Source organism: Onychostruthus taczanowskii, unplaced genomic scaffold (genome assembly GCF_017590055.1).
Source record: "Onychostruthus taczanowskii isolate IOZ18803 unplaced genomic scaffold, ASM1759005v1 scaffold37, whole genome shotgun sequence".
NCBI classification, from domain to species: Eukaryota; Metazoa; Chordata; class Aves; order Passeriformes; family Passeridae; genus Onychostruthus; species Onychostruthus taczanowskii.
Window position 1 is genome coordinate 8,308,003 of NW_024501126.1, and position 19,727 is coordinate 8,327,729.

The following is a 19,727-nucleotide window of genomic DNA, read 5'->3' on the forward strand; positions in this document are numbered from 1 at the left end:
AATTTGGCAGAACCTGTTCTTTGTGCTTTCAGAACGTGATGCCCTTGTGATGGAAAAGATACCATACCAGTTTGTGAGAACAATGTTAGATTCTCAAATTCTTTCAGAGTTAAGGGCTTACCTGATACCTAAACTGATTCCTCCAGTTCTTGTAGTGATACTTCTGGTGAAATGAAAGCTGATCTAAACCATAGGAATTAAGATCAAGTCAAACTTGATCAAGTCAAACTTTCGTCATACTGTGCCTCTAGAGAGCTGCCAGCAAGTTATGAAAAGACATTTCATTCTCATGGTAGGGGGATTGGAACGACATGATCTTTAAGTTCTCTTCTAGTCAAAACCATTCTGTGATTTGGGGAAGGGCAGCTTTTTGTTTATCATTCATTCCAGCATTATGTAATAAACCCACTAAAAACGAGCAGAGAAGTATTAAATGTTGTTGGTAATAATAGGTAGCCATGCTGTGCCTGTCCATATCAGTCTTCACTTGCAAAGACTGACATTAGAATGACAGCATGTGTCATAGAGGTGGTTGGTTGCAATGTTACTTTTTTGACCGAAGTCCAACAGTTGTTCCATCAGCAACTTCTAAAAGTATAGGTCCATCTTACCAGGCTTGCACCTGCACTAGTATGTGACTTAGAAAATGGCATCCTGGCATTCACATTCGGCGTTGAATTTTGAAGGCTTTCTACTCTTTTCTGGTTTTGCACCAAGAAGGAAAAGCATTTGAAGTGGAAGTAAGGGAATCAGCATTATTGCATCACAGCTTTGATGAGCTTAAATCATTGGTGAAATTATAATACAGACAATGCCTTTTGTGATTCATTGTAAGGTTATGTGTGTGAAACATATATATCTACTGTCCACCAAGATAAATCTTTTCCTGGTCTTGCTAGTGTGGATAGATAATGCTCATAATTTCAGTTTATCCTTTCAAGGGAAGAGTGAGCACCCACCAGCAATCTACTACTTTTTCTCTTGTAGTATTACATTTTTGTCTAGTGTTCTGTGTATTTACTGAAGAGACAGAAGCTACACATTTAGTAATAAGGTGGTTCTAAGCAAGCTGTGTAAAAACTCTTTGAACATCTGCTGTTGGCTTTTTCAGAAACGAGAAGTTTCTAAGCTCCCATCCCTCTGCCTGCTGCTGTAGGAAGCCTGTATTGAGAGCTGCAGAACAGATGTCAGTTAGATTTTCACTGTTATGCAGCAGTTGGAGACAACTTTTGCTTTTTCCAGGAGCCAGATTCCTCACGACCACTGAGTTATGCTTAAAAGGGCAGCAGGGAAAGCATAGATATGTGGGTAAAGCATAGGTAATTGCAAAGATCAGCATTTTTCATAATAGTGAGCCAATAAAGTGTCAGGATGTGGAAGTGAAACAGTCTTGGTTTGCAGTTCTTCATTCTTGTTTTCTTTCTACTTGCACATACATAAATTGGTTTAACTGAGACATCACACTGTTCCTTCTCTGCTGCAGGTTTTATTTCTAGGAACACAGACCACCACACTTCGTGAGGCTGGAATACATGTCAGCAAAAGAGTGAAGTGATAGTTAAATCTTACGTGCTCGGAAAGTTTAGCCTGCACACTTGGCAGTCTTATATACATTTTTACAAGTTGGAGCATGTATATTTCTAAGTATCGCTGTCCCGTGTGGCACCAAAGAAGTGATTTTTTTCTTTTTCCTCCGCTGGGGAATATACTATCAAAACTGAGAACACAACTAGTTAGAACCTTTCAATAGTGGCCTGCTGTAGTCTTGCAGTAGTGGACTTTCCTGAAGTGTTTGGATTCATATGTAATTTTTAATTCTCTAAGCATTGCTTCATAGTCTGTGTGAATTATTTCAGAGCTATGAACTATTTGGTATTGTAGAGGTATTACATGATCACCACAAGTGACACAGAGTAAAATTTACCTGTGGCCAAACTGTGCATGTGAAATACTGACTACAGATGGTTTCTGTTGGCAAAAATATATAGTCTTTTTCTTATTTTTCTTCACTAATGCTTTATTTAGGCTCTGGAATGGATTCATGACAATGGAGAGTTTTATTTATCCACACATACTTCCACTGGTTCCAGTATCCAGCACACTCAAGAGTTGTTGAAAGAACATGAAGAGTTTCAGATCACAGCAAAGGTAAAATAAAATTTAAAAATTTTCACAGAATACTTAGATTTGGAAGGAACCCCTGGAGATCAGTTAGTCCAATTGCCCTGCCATGGCAGGGTCCCCAAGAGCAGATTATGCTGGAATATGCTCAGGTGGTTTGAATGTCTTCACAGAGGGAGCCTCCATGACATCCCTGGGCAGCCTGTTCAGTGCCCTGCCACCTTCAGTGTAAATAAGTTCTTCCTCATGTTGAGATGGAACTTCTTGTGTTGTAGTTCATGGCCATTAGTCCTTGTTCTGTCACTAGGCATCACTGAAGAGTCTGGCACATCCCCTGACAGTGAGATATTTTATATTGTGGTGAGATTCCCTCTCCCTCTTCTCTAGACTAAACTGGCCCAGCTCCCTCAGTCTGTCCTCATTAGAGAGGTGCTACAGACCCCAGACCATCTTTGTGTTACTCTGCTGGACCCTCTCAATTAGCTTCTTGTCTTTCCTGCACTGTGGAAACCAGAATTGAACACAATACTCCAGATGTGGCCTCATTAGGGTCAAGTAGAGTGTCAGGGTCACCGCCCTCGACCTGTGGCCACACTTTCCCTGATGGATCCCAAGATACTGTTGGCCCTCCTGGCCACGAGGGTACTGCAGGCTCATGCTCATCCACCAAGGCTCCCAGCTCCTTGTCCACAGAGCTGTTGCCTAATAGATCAGCCAACAACCTGTGCTGGTACTGGGGTTATTTCCCCCAGGCTGCAGCATCCTGCCTTAACCCTTGTTGAACTTCATTAGGTTGCTCTGCCCAGCTCCCCAGCCTATCGAGCTCCCACTGAGGCAGCACAGCCGGTCCCCCACTTTCATGTCATCAGTGAACTTGCTGAGGGGGCATTCTGTTCCTTCTCCAGGCTGTCTATAAACAAGTTGAGTACAAGTTGAATTATGTGAGATTTCAAACAAAATAAAACAACTGAATTCCCCTTGCCCACCAAAAAATCCCCCCAAGGATGTGTCCATCAAGATCTGTTTACTTGCAGTGGCTTTCTGCTATATTTCTGCTGAGAATAGAATAAACCAGAAGATAGTGAGCAGATACTCATTGTTACTAGAGCTCCATGAGCGCTGTTGACTTCTCATGACAAAATCATAGTGAGGTAGCTTAAAAGTGTTTTCAATACCCACAAACGTTTCAGGGCCTTTGATTTCCACTTTCACGTCTTCATGATTGTGGATTACTGAATGTTCATTTAGATATAAAATGCAACAAGCTGTATTATTATTCTGATCATTAATTAGAAGATATTAGAAAAATTAAAGCTCTATTTGTTAGGTAACTAATTTTATTAAAGTATTCTGTGCTTCTCCTGTAAATCTTTTTGAGTCAGGCAGCAGAATGTTATTCTGCATCTCTGGAGGCCTTTACAGGCTTGAGGCTGTAAAGTTGTCACTCCTGAGGCTTTCCAGTTTTCACATGTGAAAGACAGACAACCACTGCATGACTGAACCACCTGAATTTGTAACATTGTCTGTCTCTGTTTTGTTTTGCCACCTGTTCAAACTGTTACCCGTTTCTCCCTCTGGCTCTCCAACCTTCATAGAGAAATAATCGAGCCCAGGAAAGTAAGCAAGTGTTCATTTGTCTGAAGGATCACCTCAGAAGAGATTTGGAGATGGAGATGGCCAAGAGACATGTGGGAAGGGAGAAAAGAAAATCCAGAAAGAACAGAGATCACTTTTGATGTTCAAGCCTGGATTTTCTTCTGTTTGATCTTTGCCTCAGACTTTGATTTCCTGGATCCCTTCCAGTATGCAGAGCACCACTACTCCTCCTTATTTCCTCTTTCAGCCTGCAGATGACATTGGTGCCCTTTGTGAAAGGATGTTGCTTATGTCACTTCCTTGGCATTTTGCTACCTGCTGGGAGGATATGTTAGCCCTTGCTAATTCCATACTGAAAAGAAATGCTTGGATGAGGGACCATTAGTGGGCAAAAAGAATGAAGATAGGACAAACTTGATTTTTACAATAATGTAAGAGTCAAGTTTTTATTGACTCTTTTTCTTAACTCCCTGCTAGCAAGGGCCCTGACAGTACACTTCACTCATGACAGAGAGAGAGGTGGATGTATAAACTCATCCGTTGTGGATGATTTATGATTTACATGGAATAAAGTGCTTAATCTTAGGCAGCTTGTCATTTCGGAAAAGCATTTCGAGATTTGGTGGTAACTACTTGTTTCTCTTAGTTTCTCTCAAACAGCTCTGTGCCAACAAAGCATAATACAGCAAATATTTAAAGAATTCAGTCTTCATGCATTAAAGAGTAAAGCATATAACAAGACTTGCTTCCATCTCAGCATTTCTGTGGTGTCTAAAGGAGGTAGATTCTTGAGACTGGGAGCCAGGTCTAATACCAGTGCTTCAGTGGTAATGAACAAAGTACGCTTTGGCATCAAAATGCCTTTGTATTGATGCAAGTACCCATGCTGAAAGGCTTGCCTAGCAGAATTTAATCTCTGGGTTAGATATGAAGCACATTTTTCAAAGAAAAATAATCTGCTTCTAGTCATGTAATAATAAAACCCAAGGAAACGTACATTAATCTTGTGCTATTTTTAATAAGTAAAAGGTGACTGTTTAAAGGAGTTCTGGGAAGAGAGCGGAAGAAGGTAGCTTCTTCAATTCCTTCTGTAATTGCACGTAGTAGCAGTAAAGCAAAATGAACCTCTGCATGACAGGTAGAGCTTGTAACTGTTTGATATTTTCCTGTTTTCATAGCAAACCAAAGAGAGGGTGAAGTTGTTGATACAGCTGGCTGATGGCTTTTGTGAAAAAGGGCATGCTCATGCAACAGAGATTAAAAAATGTGTCACAGCAGTGGATAAGAGGTACAGAGACTTTTCCCTTCGCATGGAGAAATACAGGACCTCTTTAGAGAAAGCTCTGGGTATTTCCTCAGATTCCAATAAATCGGTAAGAGAAATTTGAGTGTGATGACAGACAAACAAGATTTACTTGCGTTTGATTTAGCTACCTTTTTCTCCTATCTCCTTCCTTAATCAATTCTTCCTTTCTTTAATAAAGAGCAAAAGCTTGCAGCTGGATATAATCCCAGCCAGTGTCCCTGGGTCAGAGGTGAAACTGCGCGATGCTGCTCATGAGCTTAACGAAGAAAAACGAAAGTCTGCCCGCAGGAAAGAGTAATATATTTATTTCTTTTTAATCAATGAGAATGCATAAATCAGTCCTGATAATGAAACAATTGCCTTGGCTTCTCTGGCAGCTTAGAAATCATATAAATGGTAAAAAGAGAATGGTAGTACTCAGTATCTCTTATTGCCATTTATTCACATGCTTGTTCTCGTAGATAATTCTAGCATGACAGAATCTTAAACTTTCAAAACTGTTAGACTTCTTTTAACATGCTTTTTTGTTCTTAGAAACAATGTGGAATAAATGTGTAAGCGGAGGAAGCAAGACAAAAGTTAAATGACTGTAGCAGTGAAAAGTGTTAGAGAAAAAATTCCATCTCCTTGCCCATTTCTTTTTGTCCTGGTTAGTAATGGAGGGATATTACCTCGTATGTTTCCTTCCTCTGTTGTCTCTCTTCACATTTCACTTCTCAGATTTTTCTTGCTGCAGTGGAAAAGCAAAAGCTGATGAGGAGAACGATGTATTCTGGTTATTATGCATTCGCAATGATCTAACAGACTGAGATTTGATTATTCTTTCTGTTGTCACCTAAGGTTCATTATGGCTGAGCTAATTCAGACGGAAAAGGCTTACGTAAGAGACCTCCGGGAATGCATGGATGTGAGTCTTCTTTTTTCACTAATCTTTGAAGGCAGGATTCAATCCGTTGCTTTGTGGGTTTTTTCTGCTTTTAACAGCTGAGCATGATTGGTTTGGAATCATAGGATCAATTTAAGTAATCTTACTGCCATTAAGAAGAAACTTAGAATTATGTCTGATAACTGCCATTTCAGAATTCACCCTATATGTTTCGCTTTTGTTGGTACTGAGTTTCAGTATTTGTTCCTTTCCCAATTCATAATCGTGTGTGGGGGTTTTGTTTTAGAGAGAGGAGGGAAAAAGGAGGGGTTTACTTTATTTGCTTTGCTAGCAATAGGGGAGAGCTTGTGCTAATTCTCTTATTATCTGTATCACATGTTCTGCTACTAGCTGACTTTTTGAATAGAAATTCAGTGAGATTCCATGGAAGAGTGCCCAGTAATTGTTATGCTGAAGCAACTAATGTTCAGTGGTAGCTGTTGCACAAAGCATGAACTTCTAGACTGCAGACCTGACCTTGATAAGGAATATCCTGAAGCATTAGAGGTTGTCAAGAACACTATGCATTTTAAATTATGAAGTCTCAGGGACTATGTTAAATTGTCAGTTTTAGATCTTGTATTTCACTGTCAAAATCACAAGGTATATGTGACACAACAGGCACTGTCACAATTGGAGATGATGCTGCTGTGTGATCTTTGCCTAGTTTCTCTCCAGAAATGCATACTTACAGATACCTGGCTGCATCTGTTGGGAGTTTATCATCACTTTTCACACATCTTTTTTTTTTTTTTTTTTTTTTTTTTTTCTGGGCAGACATATCTATGGGAAATGACAAGTGGAGTTGAGGAGATCCCACCTGGTATTGTAAACAAAGAACACATTATCTTTGGAAACATGCAGGAAATTTATGAGTTCCACAATAAGTGAGTGACTTATCTTCCATTTCCATACTACTGCTAAATCCAAATGATGACCTGCGGGATTTCCTAATGAAAATACTGTGTATTTCAATGATAAATGCTTTGCCATTAAAAAAAAATGCAATATTTTCCTCTTGCATTGCTAAATTATTTCAGCTGTTGCCTTTACAGAGAGATACGTACACCATTAGAAATTATATTTTTCAGTCTCAGACATCTTTCAGCATATAAGAGATTTTTTTGGATACACCAAAATTTTGTTGTAGGTTTATCAGTTGTTCTAAAGAGATGAAAACCATTGAACTCAATAGAACACAAACATAGAACAAACATTAAGGCTCTGACATTTTTTGAGAGCCCTTATTCCCGATTATCCAAGTGCAGCTGTTAGTGGGAAAGCGTAGGGCTCCCAGCTCTTCTTGGCTCTTCTTAGCTTCTGTGGAGATGCTCCAGCATCATTACATTTACTGGAGTACAGGGCATAAAAGAGACTGTCCACTCCATTTCTTCTGAATGGAGTGGTTCCTAGGGGGATTTGTGTACGGAAGTCTTGCTCTGAATCTTCCTTCTTTGCTATTTCCTGGTTATGTCCACATTTGTATTGGGTTATGATTCTTTGAAGTAATAAAATATACCTAGCATATCCCATACCCCGATTTTACAGTTCTTTCTATGTTTTGTGTTAACTTGAGAACTTAAGTATCCAAAAAGCAACGTGTTTGGGGTTTTTTTTTTAAGTTGAGATTAAGGTTTTTTCTTGAAACTGAAAACAGTAGGAAACCTTCTTGATAGAGAACAACTGCAATTACTAACTTTTTGTGTATTCTTATGTATCAGCTGCGTGTCCAGTGGTTCAATTTCTGATCTTCTCATCAGAATTTTTATAGAATTATATTTTATATTAGTACTTTTATTACATATTTTTATCTGTTCATTGTCTTTATTTCCTTAGCTCATACATTTGGTATTACTGAAAGTTTTCTAATGGCCTTTGTCCACAGACAATAGATCCAAACAAGTTGCTGTAATGAACATGTTTCATATGCCTTATTCTGCTTGTTTCTTTTCTACCCATAGTATATTTCTCAAGGAGTTGGAAAAATATGAACAGTTACCAGAAGATGTTGGACATTGCTTCGTTACTTGGGTAATGAAGTCAGAAGTTTAGAAGTAGAAGGGGGGATAGGATGCATGATGGGACAAATTCTTGCTCTCAGATCCCTTTTTGATTTGTAAAAGTACCTCTTCCTGCAAATTTAAGTAAAACGTGTATCTTTAACTGAGAAAACAATAATTAGGGCACTCCTGTCAGGTGCCAGTCCTTAGCTGCTCTTGAAGTGTATGCAAGTTGCCTAAACCTGCGTGCAGATTTGGTTTGTCTTAGATTTAAATAACCTATTTTTATATACATTGCTGTTGTTTTCAGTCTTGCTTGCCTGATGTGTATTTTTATGCTGCCAGTTTGAGTAGAAGTATAATTCTGTACAGCTCAGTTTCTTGATAGGGAAGATAAGATCTCTGATAATGGCCTAAAAACTTTGAGACAGGAATGAGGCTCTCTGTATGATAACCTTTGTAAATTTGCATTTTGTTCTGCAGGCAGACAAATTCCAGATGTACGTTACCTACTGTAAAAATAAGCCAGATTCCACTCAGCTGATATTAGAACATGCGGGAGCATACTTTGATGTAAGTACATCGTGTCCATCTTAAAAGCTAAAACACCTTGGCTGTTTGACTTATATTTTTGGTTCTGCTGAGTGCCTAATTTGTTAAGAAAATGCAAATTCCTGTTAATAACGCTGCAATTTATTAAGCTGTCAGCTCAAGAAAATCAATCCTGTATCTCACGTGGCTAACTTCCATTGCTCAGTTGGTGTTACAGAGCTGTCAAATCAGATGTGAAAAGTCGCTGTCAAATATCAGAGCAGTTCAGAACTGGAAGCAGGTTCTGGCAACAACAACTGAGACATGAATCTTCAGCTCACACAAGCACATCCTGCAAATGTTAGCATTTTGATGTGCTTACTTTGCATTGTATGTAATAGAGATAGAAATGTTGGTTGAATTTTTGGAGCGCTTTAAAGCTGTGATTGTATGTAGTGGTAATTCATTTCACTGCTGTTATTCAGAAGGGCTGAACCTCCTTATTCAGTCAAATGGTTGCATGGTCTACACATGTAATATTCTGCATAAGAAAGCAGCAAAAATGTAGGTGTGTTAGAAGTTTTAGGGAGGAATATTGGCCACGGTGACTAAGTTTCAGTATCTTGTATTAATAAATTATTCAATTAGAGTGCTGTCTTTTTCCATTTTTTTTCCCCAGCTGAGCCACTAGCTGTGTAATGACACCACAATTTTTTTTAGAATTGTTTGTACAAGTAGAGGGAAGTAGAGGAAATCCCTGAAGCCCTTGAGGTTAATGTCAAAAGTCTAATCACTGAGGAAATGAGGTTTCTAAACATTGTAAGGCAAAGCCTTTCTGTGAAGCCTCTGTTAAATTTTCAGTGTTTGAAGAAAAGCAGGTAAGTTACAGAAAATCGGGTAGATGTGACCAAAAAAAATTCCAAGAAAAATTTAGTAAATACCATTTAAAAAAATAACACAGGGCTCTGATAAAACTATTAGAAATAAATTTTTGTCACCACTTCCTTTGATTCATCTGTTTTACCACTATATCCAGAGCTCTCCATCCCCTAATTCACCTAAAGTATATTAGAAGTGTGAAGACTTAATTCTGTGCACAGAGAACTTGGGTGCTTCCACTGTTGACAGCCACTGGTCTATGTGAAAATATCGTGTATATCCCATTTTGGGAATTTCTGATACTGTAACCATGGTTTGATGGCACATAGCTGTGGGGCATAACTTGCTTTTGAAATTGCTCGGCTAAAATAGATCCAATGTTGTGATAAATGGCAGACACTATCAGTGGAGCTCAGCCCCAGTCAGTACCCGAAATCTGTAATCATCCCATTAAGCTATCAGATAATTCCGTTTTCCACCTTTAGCTTCGTGGATGTCATTCCTTTTTCTATATTTGTAAGTGGCTGTTTTCTTTTCAAGTGCTTGGTAACCTCAGAAACTGTTACTCGGTGCTCCCTCTGGTGGGAGATGAGGCCGTCTGTGGCTGTTGGCACTGAAATAGCAGGGGATGCTGAGAAACCTCTACCTCAGCCTTCCTGGTACTCCTGCCTCTTCCCAGCAACACTGAAATGTGAAGGGCTTTTCCTCTCTTGCAAGCAGCAAAAGAAGTACAGATCTTAATGTTTTCTTAAAAAAGGTGTGACCACATATTCTGTGTCCCTAGTCATTGCTCTTTGTATTTAGGTTTGTTGAAATATTTCACATTTACCACTCTCGGAGGTAATCGTCTGTTTGTGCCAAGTGAGATGCACAGCATAATGATTCATTGTGCCTGGAATATCTGGTTATCCTGGGTTTTTTTTGTTCGTTTGTTTGTTTGTTTTGGGGTATTTTTCTACTAAAATAGAATTTGTAGTTAATGTATATTATTTCATATCCCTCAAAACAGTTTATATCTGAGTGTTGGTGCTCACAGTCCTCAGATGTTTGCTTTTTCCATGTAGGAGATACAACAACGACATGGACTGGCCAACTCTATCTCCTCTTACCTTATCAAACCTGTCCAAAGGATAACAAAATACCAGCTTCTTTTAAAGGTCAGTATTAATTCAGAGTTCTTCATCTGATTCTGCTGGTAGAAGAAGGCAAAGCTCTTGCTAAAATCAGAAGGGTTGTTCTACTCTAGTCTCTGAGACTCCAGCATCCTGGGCAGCCACAAATACTGCTGCAAAATTTCAACTGAAAATGAAAGAAGGCATAAACAAGCAGCTTTTTGTCCAGATCTCTGTAAACCAAAAAAAGATTACCAGTCTACTGATGTTTACTTAGAAAATATAATTTGCATTTCCAGGGTAAAAAAGTAATTCATGGCTATATGGCTATAAAACCATTTTTATAATGGTTTCTACAACAAATTTTGGCAAGACATTAGCTATGCTGATAGTATTAAATACTGTAAAATAGATATTTATATATCAAACTGTAATACAAAATATCTATAAGGCATTTAAATGTCTGTGTATTGGTAAATATCGGTAAATATTTACACATAGCGACTGTACCTGTAGAGCTGTTGCACAAAGAGTATTTTATTTATGTTGCCTGGAAATGTCAAGTAAATAGTAGCTGCAAAATAAGCACAGCTTTTGGATCCCTGTAGTTGAACTTTCACTCAGTGGACAGATGTCTTCTGGAGTGAGCAGCAGTGTTCTTGGACTGTGCTGGGTCGCTGTTAGGTGGCAATGCTTGTTTTGTTGTAGCAGCCTCCAAAAGCGCTGTAACTGATCTGTGTCTCCCCTTTTTACTTGAGAGCAGCAGTGTGTGATTGCTTTTGACATTTCTGAAAAAACATTAGAGGCTATTTCAGGTCACATTGGGTGGAAACAAATCTGTCATTTTTGACTGAAGTTTAGTGTCTGTTTTCCACTTGCAAGGAGTTGCAACTTAGTGAAGTTATTATTACAGAAATACTCTGGGCTGTGCTGCTTCAGAAATTCTGAGGAATTAATTCCAACAATTATTATTATTTTTAATATTAATATGCTTTAACCTGCAACTTTATGGAAGTGGTGGGATACATTGGTTTCACCAGTGTTTGCAGAGCCAGATGTGTTTGCTGTGTAGTAAAATGGATTTGTCTGGTGGTTGCTGGGTTTCTGGGTTGTCTTTCCTTTTTTTTTCTTTTTTTTTCTGTAATAGGAGAGAGATGTATAGCATAGTAGGATTTAGGATTAAGAGCCTAAAACTTGAATGATAAATGAAACATTTTACAGTTCTGAAAGTTTCACTTGTTTTTCCAAACGGTATTGAAGCTGCTCCTCTTCTGTGCCTCTGAGAGATACTTAGTTACTCTCACTGTTCCGTGGAATTGTCATGCAAAATTTAGGTGGGATCATGTAGTGTTTTGCTGTAATGGTGGTACTGGCAGTCGAATAAAGATATTGTAATGATCATAATAGAAGTCACATGGTTTTCTCTTTAAAAAGGGGAAAAGGAACGTAACCTGAGGGAATTAATTAAGTGGGCTTTTTGAATAACAGAAGGAACATAATATCCCTTTTGGTTACGTAACCTACATTTTATCTTGATACTGTTCAAATGCTTGAAAGCTGCCAGGAAATTTGAATATCAGCTCAGACACTGTTACATTAAATCTATGGGATTTTGAATGGACAGAGAACTGTATGCCCTAAATTCTGCTACAACACTTCAGCATGTTAAATTCTCTAACTTCTAGAGAATCTAACTTCTTCATTAGTTAATGCTAGTTTGTACTGAAAAGTTTTGTCTATAGGTTGCTTTTAACTGTGTGAACACAGAATAGTCATTCATGGAATACTTAAAACAATATAAATTCTCTTTATCAGCAGTTGTACAGAGCAGGTTTTTGGTGCAGTGGAGCGATGACTGACATGGGAGGTGGGAAGGGTCCTTTTGTGCTGCCCTGCTTTCCCCCATCTTCATGACTTGGCATCTGCATTGTTCTGGGCCTTGATGTAGCACAGCATCTGATAACTCTGTCTGTGCTTATCAAAAAAAGTTTTGTTCTTAACATAACTTTTAAAGATTTCTTCTTAAGCAGATAAACCTGTTTAAATTAGAAGTGGTTAGCTGATAGCTTGGGCTGCTCCTTGAAGAAATGATGATTATGATAGAAACAAAGTACACAGTCATGTCATTGGCAGAGTAAGAAGCTCAAAAATATTTTATGTGTCAAAAATGATTTTTGGTTTGTTATAACTACTCTTTGGTTGTCTGTCATATTAGTGTAAAAACAAATTACAGAGAGTAATTTTGTTGGCTTGCCTTTTGCAGGAGCTGCTCACATGCTGTGAAGAAGGTAAAGGTGAGATTAAGGATGGCCTGGAGGTGATGCTTAGTGTGCCAAAGCGAGCCAATGATGCCATGCACCTCAGCATGCTGGAAGGTAGGATTCAAGCTGCCTTTCCAATTCATTTTGTGCTGCAGATTAACTTTGTTTTGTGAACGTGTTATTTTGTCGGGGTTTGTATTTTTCATACCATTTTGGCGAGGCTATATGAGATGAAAATGTATTTAGGAAAATAAATCGTTGCACTCAGCTGCTAGATTTTTAGTAATTCTTGAAGTTCTTTCACCTTGATCTATAGTTCTGCCGCTACAGATGTGAAAAATGGGCTATATGAGATGTATTTAGGAAAATAAATCGTTACACTCAGCTGCTAGAGTTTTAGTAATTCTTGAAGTGTTCTTTCACCTTGATCTATAGTTCTGCCACTACAGACGTGAAAAATGTGTAGGCTAATGAAGCAGTCCACTACTCACCCAAAATGCAATAGGTGACTGGTCAGATATGCTGGCTTTGGCTGTGTTCTCCAACCTTAGCTTCTTTGTATGGGGCTCATAAGTTTATTACTGGTGATTTTGATGATTTATGTATCAAATAGTTGTCTTCAAGAAGTTTGTCTTTTTCACATCTGTTTGCTGCCTGTTCCATAACAGACTTCTGGTTGAAATTTATCTTCTGGCAGTAAAATGTCAGCATAAGCCAATTAACCCAAGCTTAAGCCAGCATAATCATGTTCATGGCAGACAGTGGAGGTTAGATGTAATGCATCTATGTGCTTAGAACAACTTCATGCCAAAATCTCTTTTGCAATTGGCACATTATCATTTATAATGGTGCAATCATACATTTAGTGATAAAAATGTTTTCCTTGCGTGTTTAAATTTTTTGAGGAAAAAGCAGGGCCCTCTTAGCCTACAGTTGCTGAATAAATACTTTTAAGTGCTTCTAGTCAATATGCCTTTTCTTCCTCTCTGCCTTCTTGTAGTAGCATGCAGCTTGTTGTGGAACTTCCAGTATTGTAGTAGGTACTGTAAAATTTGCCTTGGTTTGACATGTGATCCTTGATCGTATAAATGCCCCAAATCACCTCTGTTTCTTGATTTTAAGCAGTAAGGATGTTGGTCAGTTTACAGGATCACTTCCAAATGCTTGTCCAGGAGGTGGTCTTGGTATAAAGGCTGACATTGGGAATGTGACTCTGGAGAATATCCTAATCTTTTACATAAGTTGGTTTTACAAGAAATAGTGCGTGCATTGTTGAGTCATCCCATGTTGGACAAATACAGTGAGTGAGCACATTTCCTCTTTATGTCTCCGGAGGAATTTGAATGAACATCCTGGCGGAACTTGTTTCTGATCCTCTCCATACTCTTTCCCTGTTCAGGATATGAGAACTGGCAAGCAGTATCTATTTAAAATACATTTTGATACCACTCAGAAGAGTATGGTAGACAATTTTTGTTATCCTCCAGCTCTAAAGCTGTGTATTAAACTGGGCGAGCATTGTACCATCATAATGGAAGTAAAATTGTTGGCATTCTCAGTCTTCATCTTTTTTTCATTATGTCTGAATACAAGTGATCCAGCTGGTAATTACTTTACTGTGGATCAATTCTGGCGTGACCAATGGCAGGCTGATTGTATGCCAACAGCTCCAAGCTGCCATGTTTCTCCATCCCCAGTTGGAACACATTTCTGTGCTCATTGCCCAAATGGTAGAGAAGGTGTACCTCCAGAAAAGGTGGCATTTGGGAGCTTGCCTCTCTCAGAAGAACCTGATGTGCTCTGTGTCTTTGCAAGTTGCTTACTTTGTACAGTGGCAGAAATCTCATAAGAGAAATAATTTTCATCACAGAAGAGGTTACCAGAAGTTGACAAAGACAAATTTGTCATTTGTTGGTAAAATACTGCCAAAAGAGTTGATTAAGTTCTTAGCAGTTGGGTGTCTAAATTTAGAAGTGCATTTGAGCTGCAGCTACAACATTTAGTGTATTGCAGTGTTAAAATCAAGTCTTGTTTCTAGTATTGTTTTCTTGGAATCTCATCTTTTGGAAATTGTGTCAGGGAGAAAAAAATCATATACTTTAATGAACAGAAGCTGTGCTTTTTATGTTACTTGTATCACCAACTTTTCATGGTGAATCTTTCCTTTCACTCTGTTTTTAGGCTTTGATGAAAATATAGAATCTCAGGGAGAGCTCATCCTTCAAGAATCCTTCCAAGTGTGGGACCCAAAAACTCTGATTCGAAAGGGAAGAGAGAGGCACCTTTTCCTTTTTGAGATGTCCTTGGTTTTCAGTAAAGAAGTGAAGGACTCGAGCGGAAGGAGCAAGTACATTTATAAGAGCAAACTGTTTGTAAGTATGGAAGAACAACTGATCATATTTACAAAACTGTCTAGATAAGGCTTCATCTAAGCTCAGGTGATTTAAGTGTGTCTGAAAAACTTGAACAACTGTTAGAGAGCACTGCAAGAACAGCCTTGGAATATATAGACTGAACCTTTAGAGTTTGGTGCTTTGTTTTGCTTTTGAGGAGAAAGGATAGGCTCAAAGCAACTGCTGAAGGGTACACATCAGTCTTGGTGTGTCAGATCAAATGAAAATCAATATTGGGCTAGACTGGTTTTGTCTTAATTGTGTGTTGATTGCAAATTCTTTAACACTTATTTGCATAAAGCAGAAGGATGGAAGGAGTTGATAAGCTGTCTTCAACTTTCTTGTTCACTGTTGTATTAAGGATTTATTTTAGTGGATATTCTACACCTACTGATTGGGGAAGGCAAGAAGTTTGTTTTGGAAAAGTTCATTCCAGAATGTTTGCTGAGACCAGTAGTCTTACGATAAAGTTCTGCATATAGAATTGTAGTACTTATGGTCTACTGAAAGGATGTAAAGGTGGAAATGTTTTCTTCCCATCTTTAAAAACAAACAAGCAAACAAAAACCCAACCAAACAAAAAAAAACCCAACCAACCCCAAAACCTCCACTCTTGCTTTCTTTATCTCTAGCATGCATGCTTTACAAAATGTGACTCTGGAATTCATATCCTTACCTTCCTATCCTCTTGAATGACTTTGGTGAGAGCAGTATTCACACTCCATAAATTTAGGTAGCCAAGTGGCAAGACAGTCTCCCATGGCTTGCTCTGCATCTATTGAAGGCAAGATTAGCATTTATACCAAATAATTCAGAGCAAGTAGTTGAAATTACTTTCCGTTTCAGAACTACACTCTAGGAAACAGTATTCTTGTTTCAATCCTATTGGAACATATAACTAAGTCTAGATGGTATAAATACTGAGTCTTTTCTCTGTGCTTCTGTTCTTTTTCCCTCATTCATTCCCACTTCCCACTTCTGTGTCTAAACTGGTAAAACAGGTTGGTGAAAAAAAACCAAAACAAAACAACCTCTTTTTTTCCGTATTTTTCCATTTTTTTGCATATTCTGTCACTCCATTTCGACACTTGCTTTCCTTCCTGATACTAAATAGCTAGCAGGTAACACAGCTGCATCTGTTTGTTGATCACACCTTTCTTTGCTGCTCTTAAGAACCCAAAATAAAAAAAAAATGCTGGTGTATTGGAGAATAATAGCTGCCAAGGGATTATGTGGGAGAGGCGACAAAACTGGAAAATCAGTCCTGTTAAATTGTCATATCAGTTCCTCCAACAGGAATTTAGTAGTAGCCTTGGGTCTTAGAGAAGCTGCTGGAAATCTTGAAGACTCTCGTTGTACCTCATTTTTTAAAATATAAGGATTCTTTTTGTTGTCATATTCTATCTGGCAAAATATCCTGTAGTGCAGCTTACTATTATAGCAGCTCTTATAATTTGATCTTTAGAAAAGGCATGTGTTGAAAGCATGCATGTCGATTTGAGCTAGAGATCCTTTTTGTATGCTATCCTGTGACTTCTGGAAGGTGGCTTTACAAAAATGAGGTCCTTCTCTTTGCTTTGGGCATGATGACCATCAGGGTTTCCCCAGCAAAGGATACTCAATGGCACGATATATACGTATACATACATATATATATATATATATATATATATATATATATATATATATATATATATATATACACACACACACACACACATCTACATATATATAAGCACACACATCTATATATATATAAGCAGAATGTGTTAATGAACTCCTTTGGCAAGAGATTAAGTGTCCAAGAGCAAATGCTTTAGGAGGGCTGTGGGAAAAAAGGCAAGCAGGTGTTACTTTGACAGAACACTCTCCCAGTCACCAGTAACTGGATGTTTGGGAGTTTCCTCACCTCAGTCCAGCAACCCACAATGATTTCTGTTCTGTGAGCCTGTCCTGGAGAGCCACGTGCAGACTCAGCATCCTTTGCAGAGAGCCAAGTTGCTAAACTGCCTATTGGGCAAAGACAGTTGTGTGTGGAAGGGTAGATGTTGGGATGGGATTACTTTAGAAGAAAAAAATAACTAAACAGCTTTCACCCACCCACACAAAAAAAAAAAAAAAAAAAAAAAAAACCAAGTTGGGCCAAGTTGGTATCCAAGTGAGACAAGAAAAAAAGTACTTTTACTCAGGTATCCCATGTGTTGTGGTGTGTATGTGCTAATGATGCTGTATCATGTTAAAATACAGCTTCTAATCATGTGAGAATATTTAGCAGCTGTTGGGGAGTGAGGGCTCTTTTAGTTTGAGCTCTATTTCTTAGTTTGTAAATTTTTTTGGAACAGAGCCTGTATGAATTGTTTAAAGTGGAAGCCAATTCACATGAGTGAGATGTTCCAGTTAGAAAGTGAAAACATTTTGGATGATAATTAGCTATTAAGGTCTGACATTAGAACATTCCCAAAGACTGATTGTTCATATAGTTGTCTCACAAAATTCTCCAGGGAAACTGCATTTCTGAATTATTTCATCTGTTTCAGAGGGAAGGAAACACACTAGGAAAGTCTCATTTGACTAAAAAGAAACCAGAGTTTTAGAAGATATCAAGAGAATTCTTAAGCATATCTTATCTGAGAGAGCATAAAAATCAGTAAATAATGAGTGTTCTCCAATGGAAATTAACAGGGAGAGAAGCCAAAACTTACTTTTTGCCAAGCATCTTCTTTAGAGTTATAAGGCTTTTATTGTCAAGTCCAAAAACTAAAATAAGCAATTCAGTATTCAGATTGTGAGTGTTATTGTTTATTGCCACTTTATAGAAAAGACTGTTAAGCTTGTAGTTCTTCCTTTTTTGAAGAGACCTCACACTGCCCACCAGAATAAAGGATTCTCTCTAGCATGTGAGCTATCCTTAAGCTTCTGAAAATCTCTTTAAATAGTAGTGCTCAATTTTGTAGATTATTAGCATGCCTTTGTTGGCTTCTGAGAAAAAATGCTGTGTGGTCCTAACAATTTTTTCTTCATTCCAGACTTCTGAATTGGGTGTCACAGAACATGTAGAAGGAGACCCCTGCAAGTTTGCTCTGTGGGTTGGAAGGACACCAACTTCAGACAACAAAATTGTTCTCAAGGTAATTTTAGCAGATGTGTTTTTAGTCTCTATAGCAAGTCTTGTTGTTGTTGTTGTTATTTGTTGGGAAAGCAAGGAGTGATTTCCTGCTTTGAGAGGGACAGCTGCTGACAAATAATTTTCTTTGGGTTTGCAGAGGTAGTGGTGTATATATATCTAACTCATGTGGCCAGAGAGCAGAGGGGAGTCTTTGCAGCCTACTGAAGAATTATACAAACCTGCTTTCACAAATCATAATAGGGAGAGGTTTGATCCCATGAACTTCCATAAGCTTGAAGACTTCAGCAATTAGCAGGCAGGGAACTGGTGTCACAAAGAAATGATGGCATCAGTGTTACCTTTCACACTCAAGTCATCACTGCTTGTTGGCAATGCTGTTTTTCATGACCCGTATTTTTATGCAGAAAACAGACATTGCAAAAGATTTTTATGTCTTTTTGTGGGCTACAAGTTTTTCTGAAACTACTTGCCTTTGGAAGAAAGTGCATGTAATGCCTATAAATTTTGTGTCTGGGCAAGTTACAGGTGTCAGTAGAGCTGTTTGCCTAGCTAGAAGAATGGCTAAATCAGTGTTTTCTGTGATTATGGTATGTAACCTGGGACTCCTTCTACTGGAGAACCTGTTTTATAATACCATAAGCAGCTAATGGGTAATCTGGCATGTTTTGAGGAGCTCTGTTGAGCTGAAACAAAGTTCATGTTCTCATTTATAGATTAATGCACCTGCTATTAAACTTGTTTGTGATTTCACATATATTCATAGTGAATACTGAATAATGTCACTTAAAAATGGCCTCTTCAATTCACATGTCACACTCTTCCTTGTGAATTACAGGCTAACAAAAGCTTACATTAGCTTTCTGGCAGCATTCAAGGAATGCAAGGAAATTAAATGTAACATTAATGCATGCTAGATTTTCTTTCAGTTTTTAATGTTCCCATAATTTCACAGACAATGCTTTGCAGCCTGAAATGATCCTCCCAGGGCAGAGCAGAATAAAAGGTTTTAATTAAGGGTTCTCTACATAAGATCGCTTTAAGGTGTTTCTGTTCTGTACTTTACTTAGTGCATAGGATATTTAAAAAACTTCTATGATACATCAAGCTCTTCCACAATTTTGTGGACTCTGTTTGTTTCTTCGGTTTTGAAGGCTGGAAACAAGCACTTCCTTACCTCATTAATATTAGAAGTAAATTCAACGAAAAACTAAATAAAAGATTTTTTACAAGTTCATGTTTATCTTATTTTCCTAAATGTTTTTGTTTGTAAAATAAAACAAAATTCTTTTTCCTACCTGTCCATCTGTTTCTGCAATTTTCTTCATCCCTTTGGAATTCCTGGTTATTATATATTTATAATATATTTAATATTTATAATATGTTTGAAGCCAGTTATTTCAGGAGACAGCAATTAAGAGAAGTAGTTTATAATTAAGGAAACTATATATAATAATTTCTTCAGATCTTCAATAATAT

The 19,727-nt window shown here is 38.0% G+C and overlaps 1 protein-coding gene across 3 annotated transcripts in view; it reads left to right on the plus strand.

Annotated features, from left to right (window-relative positions):
• TRIO (trio Rho guanine nucleotide exchange factor) overlaps positions 1-19,727 on the plus strand; it is a 247,931-nt gene that overhangs the window by 149,974 nt on the left and 78,230 nt on the right. For all 3 annotated transcript variants that reach the window (XM_041411853.1, XM_041411854.1, XM_041411855.1), the window contains 11 exons: positions 2,026-2,148; positions 4,896-5,090; positions 5,202-5,317; positions 5,864-5,930; positions 6,726-6,835; positions 7,910-7,979; positions 8,432-8,521; positions 10,423-10,515; positions 12,734-12,845; positions 14,913-15,103; positions 18,151-18,252. In XM_041411853.1, coding sequence (XP_041267787.1) covers positions 2,026-2,148; positions 4,896-5,090; positions 5,202-5,317; positions 5,864-5,930; positions 6,726-6,835; positions 7,910-7,979; positions 8,432-8,521; positions 10,423-10,515; positions 12,734-12,845; positions 14,913-15,103; positions 18,151-18,252 — 1,269 coding nt within the window. The remainder of the gene's footprint in view (positions 1-2,025; positions 2,149-4,895; positions 5,091-5,201; positions 5,318-5,863; positions 5,931-6,725; positions 6,836-7,909; positions 7,980-8,431; positions 8,522-10,422; positions 10,516-12,733; positions 12,846-14,912; positions 15,104-18,150; positions 18,253-19,727) is intronic.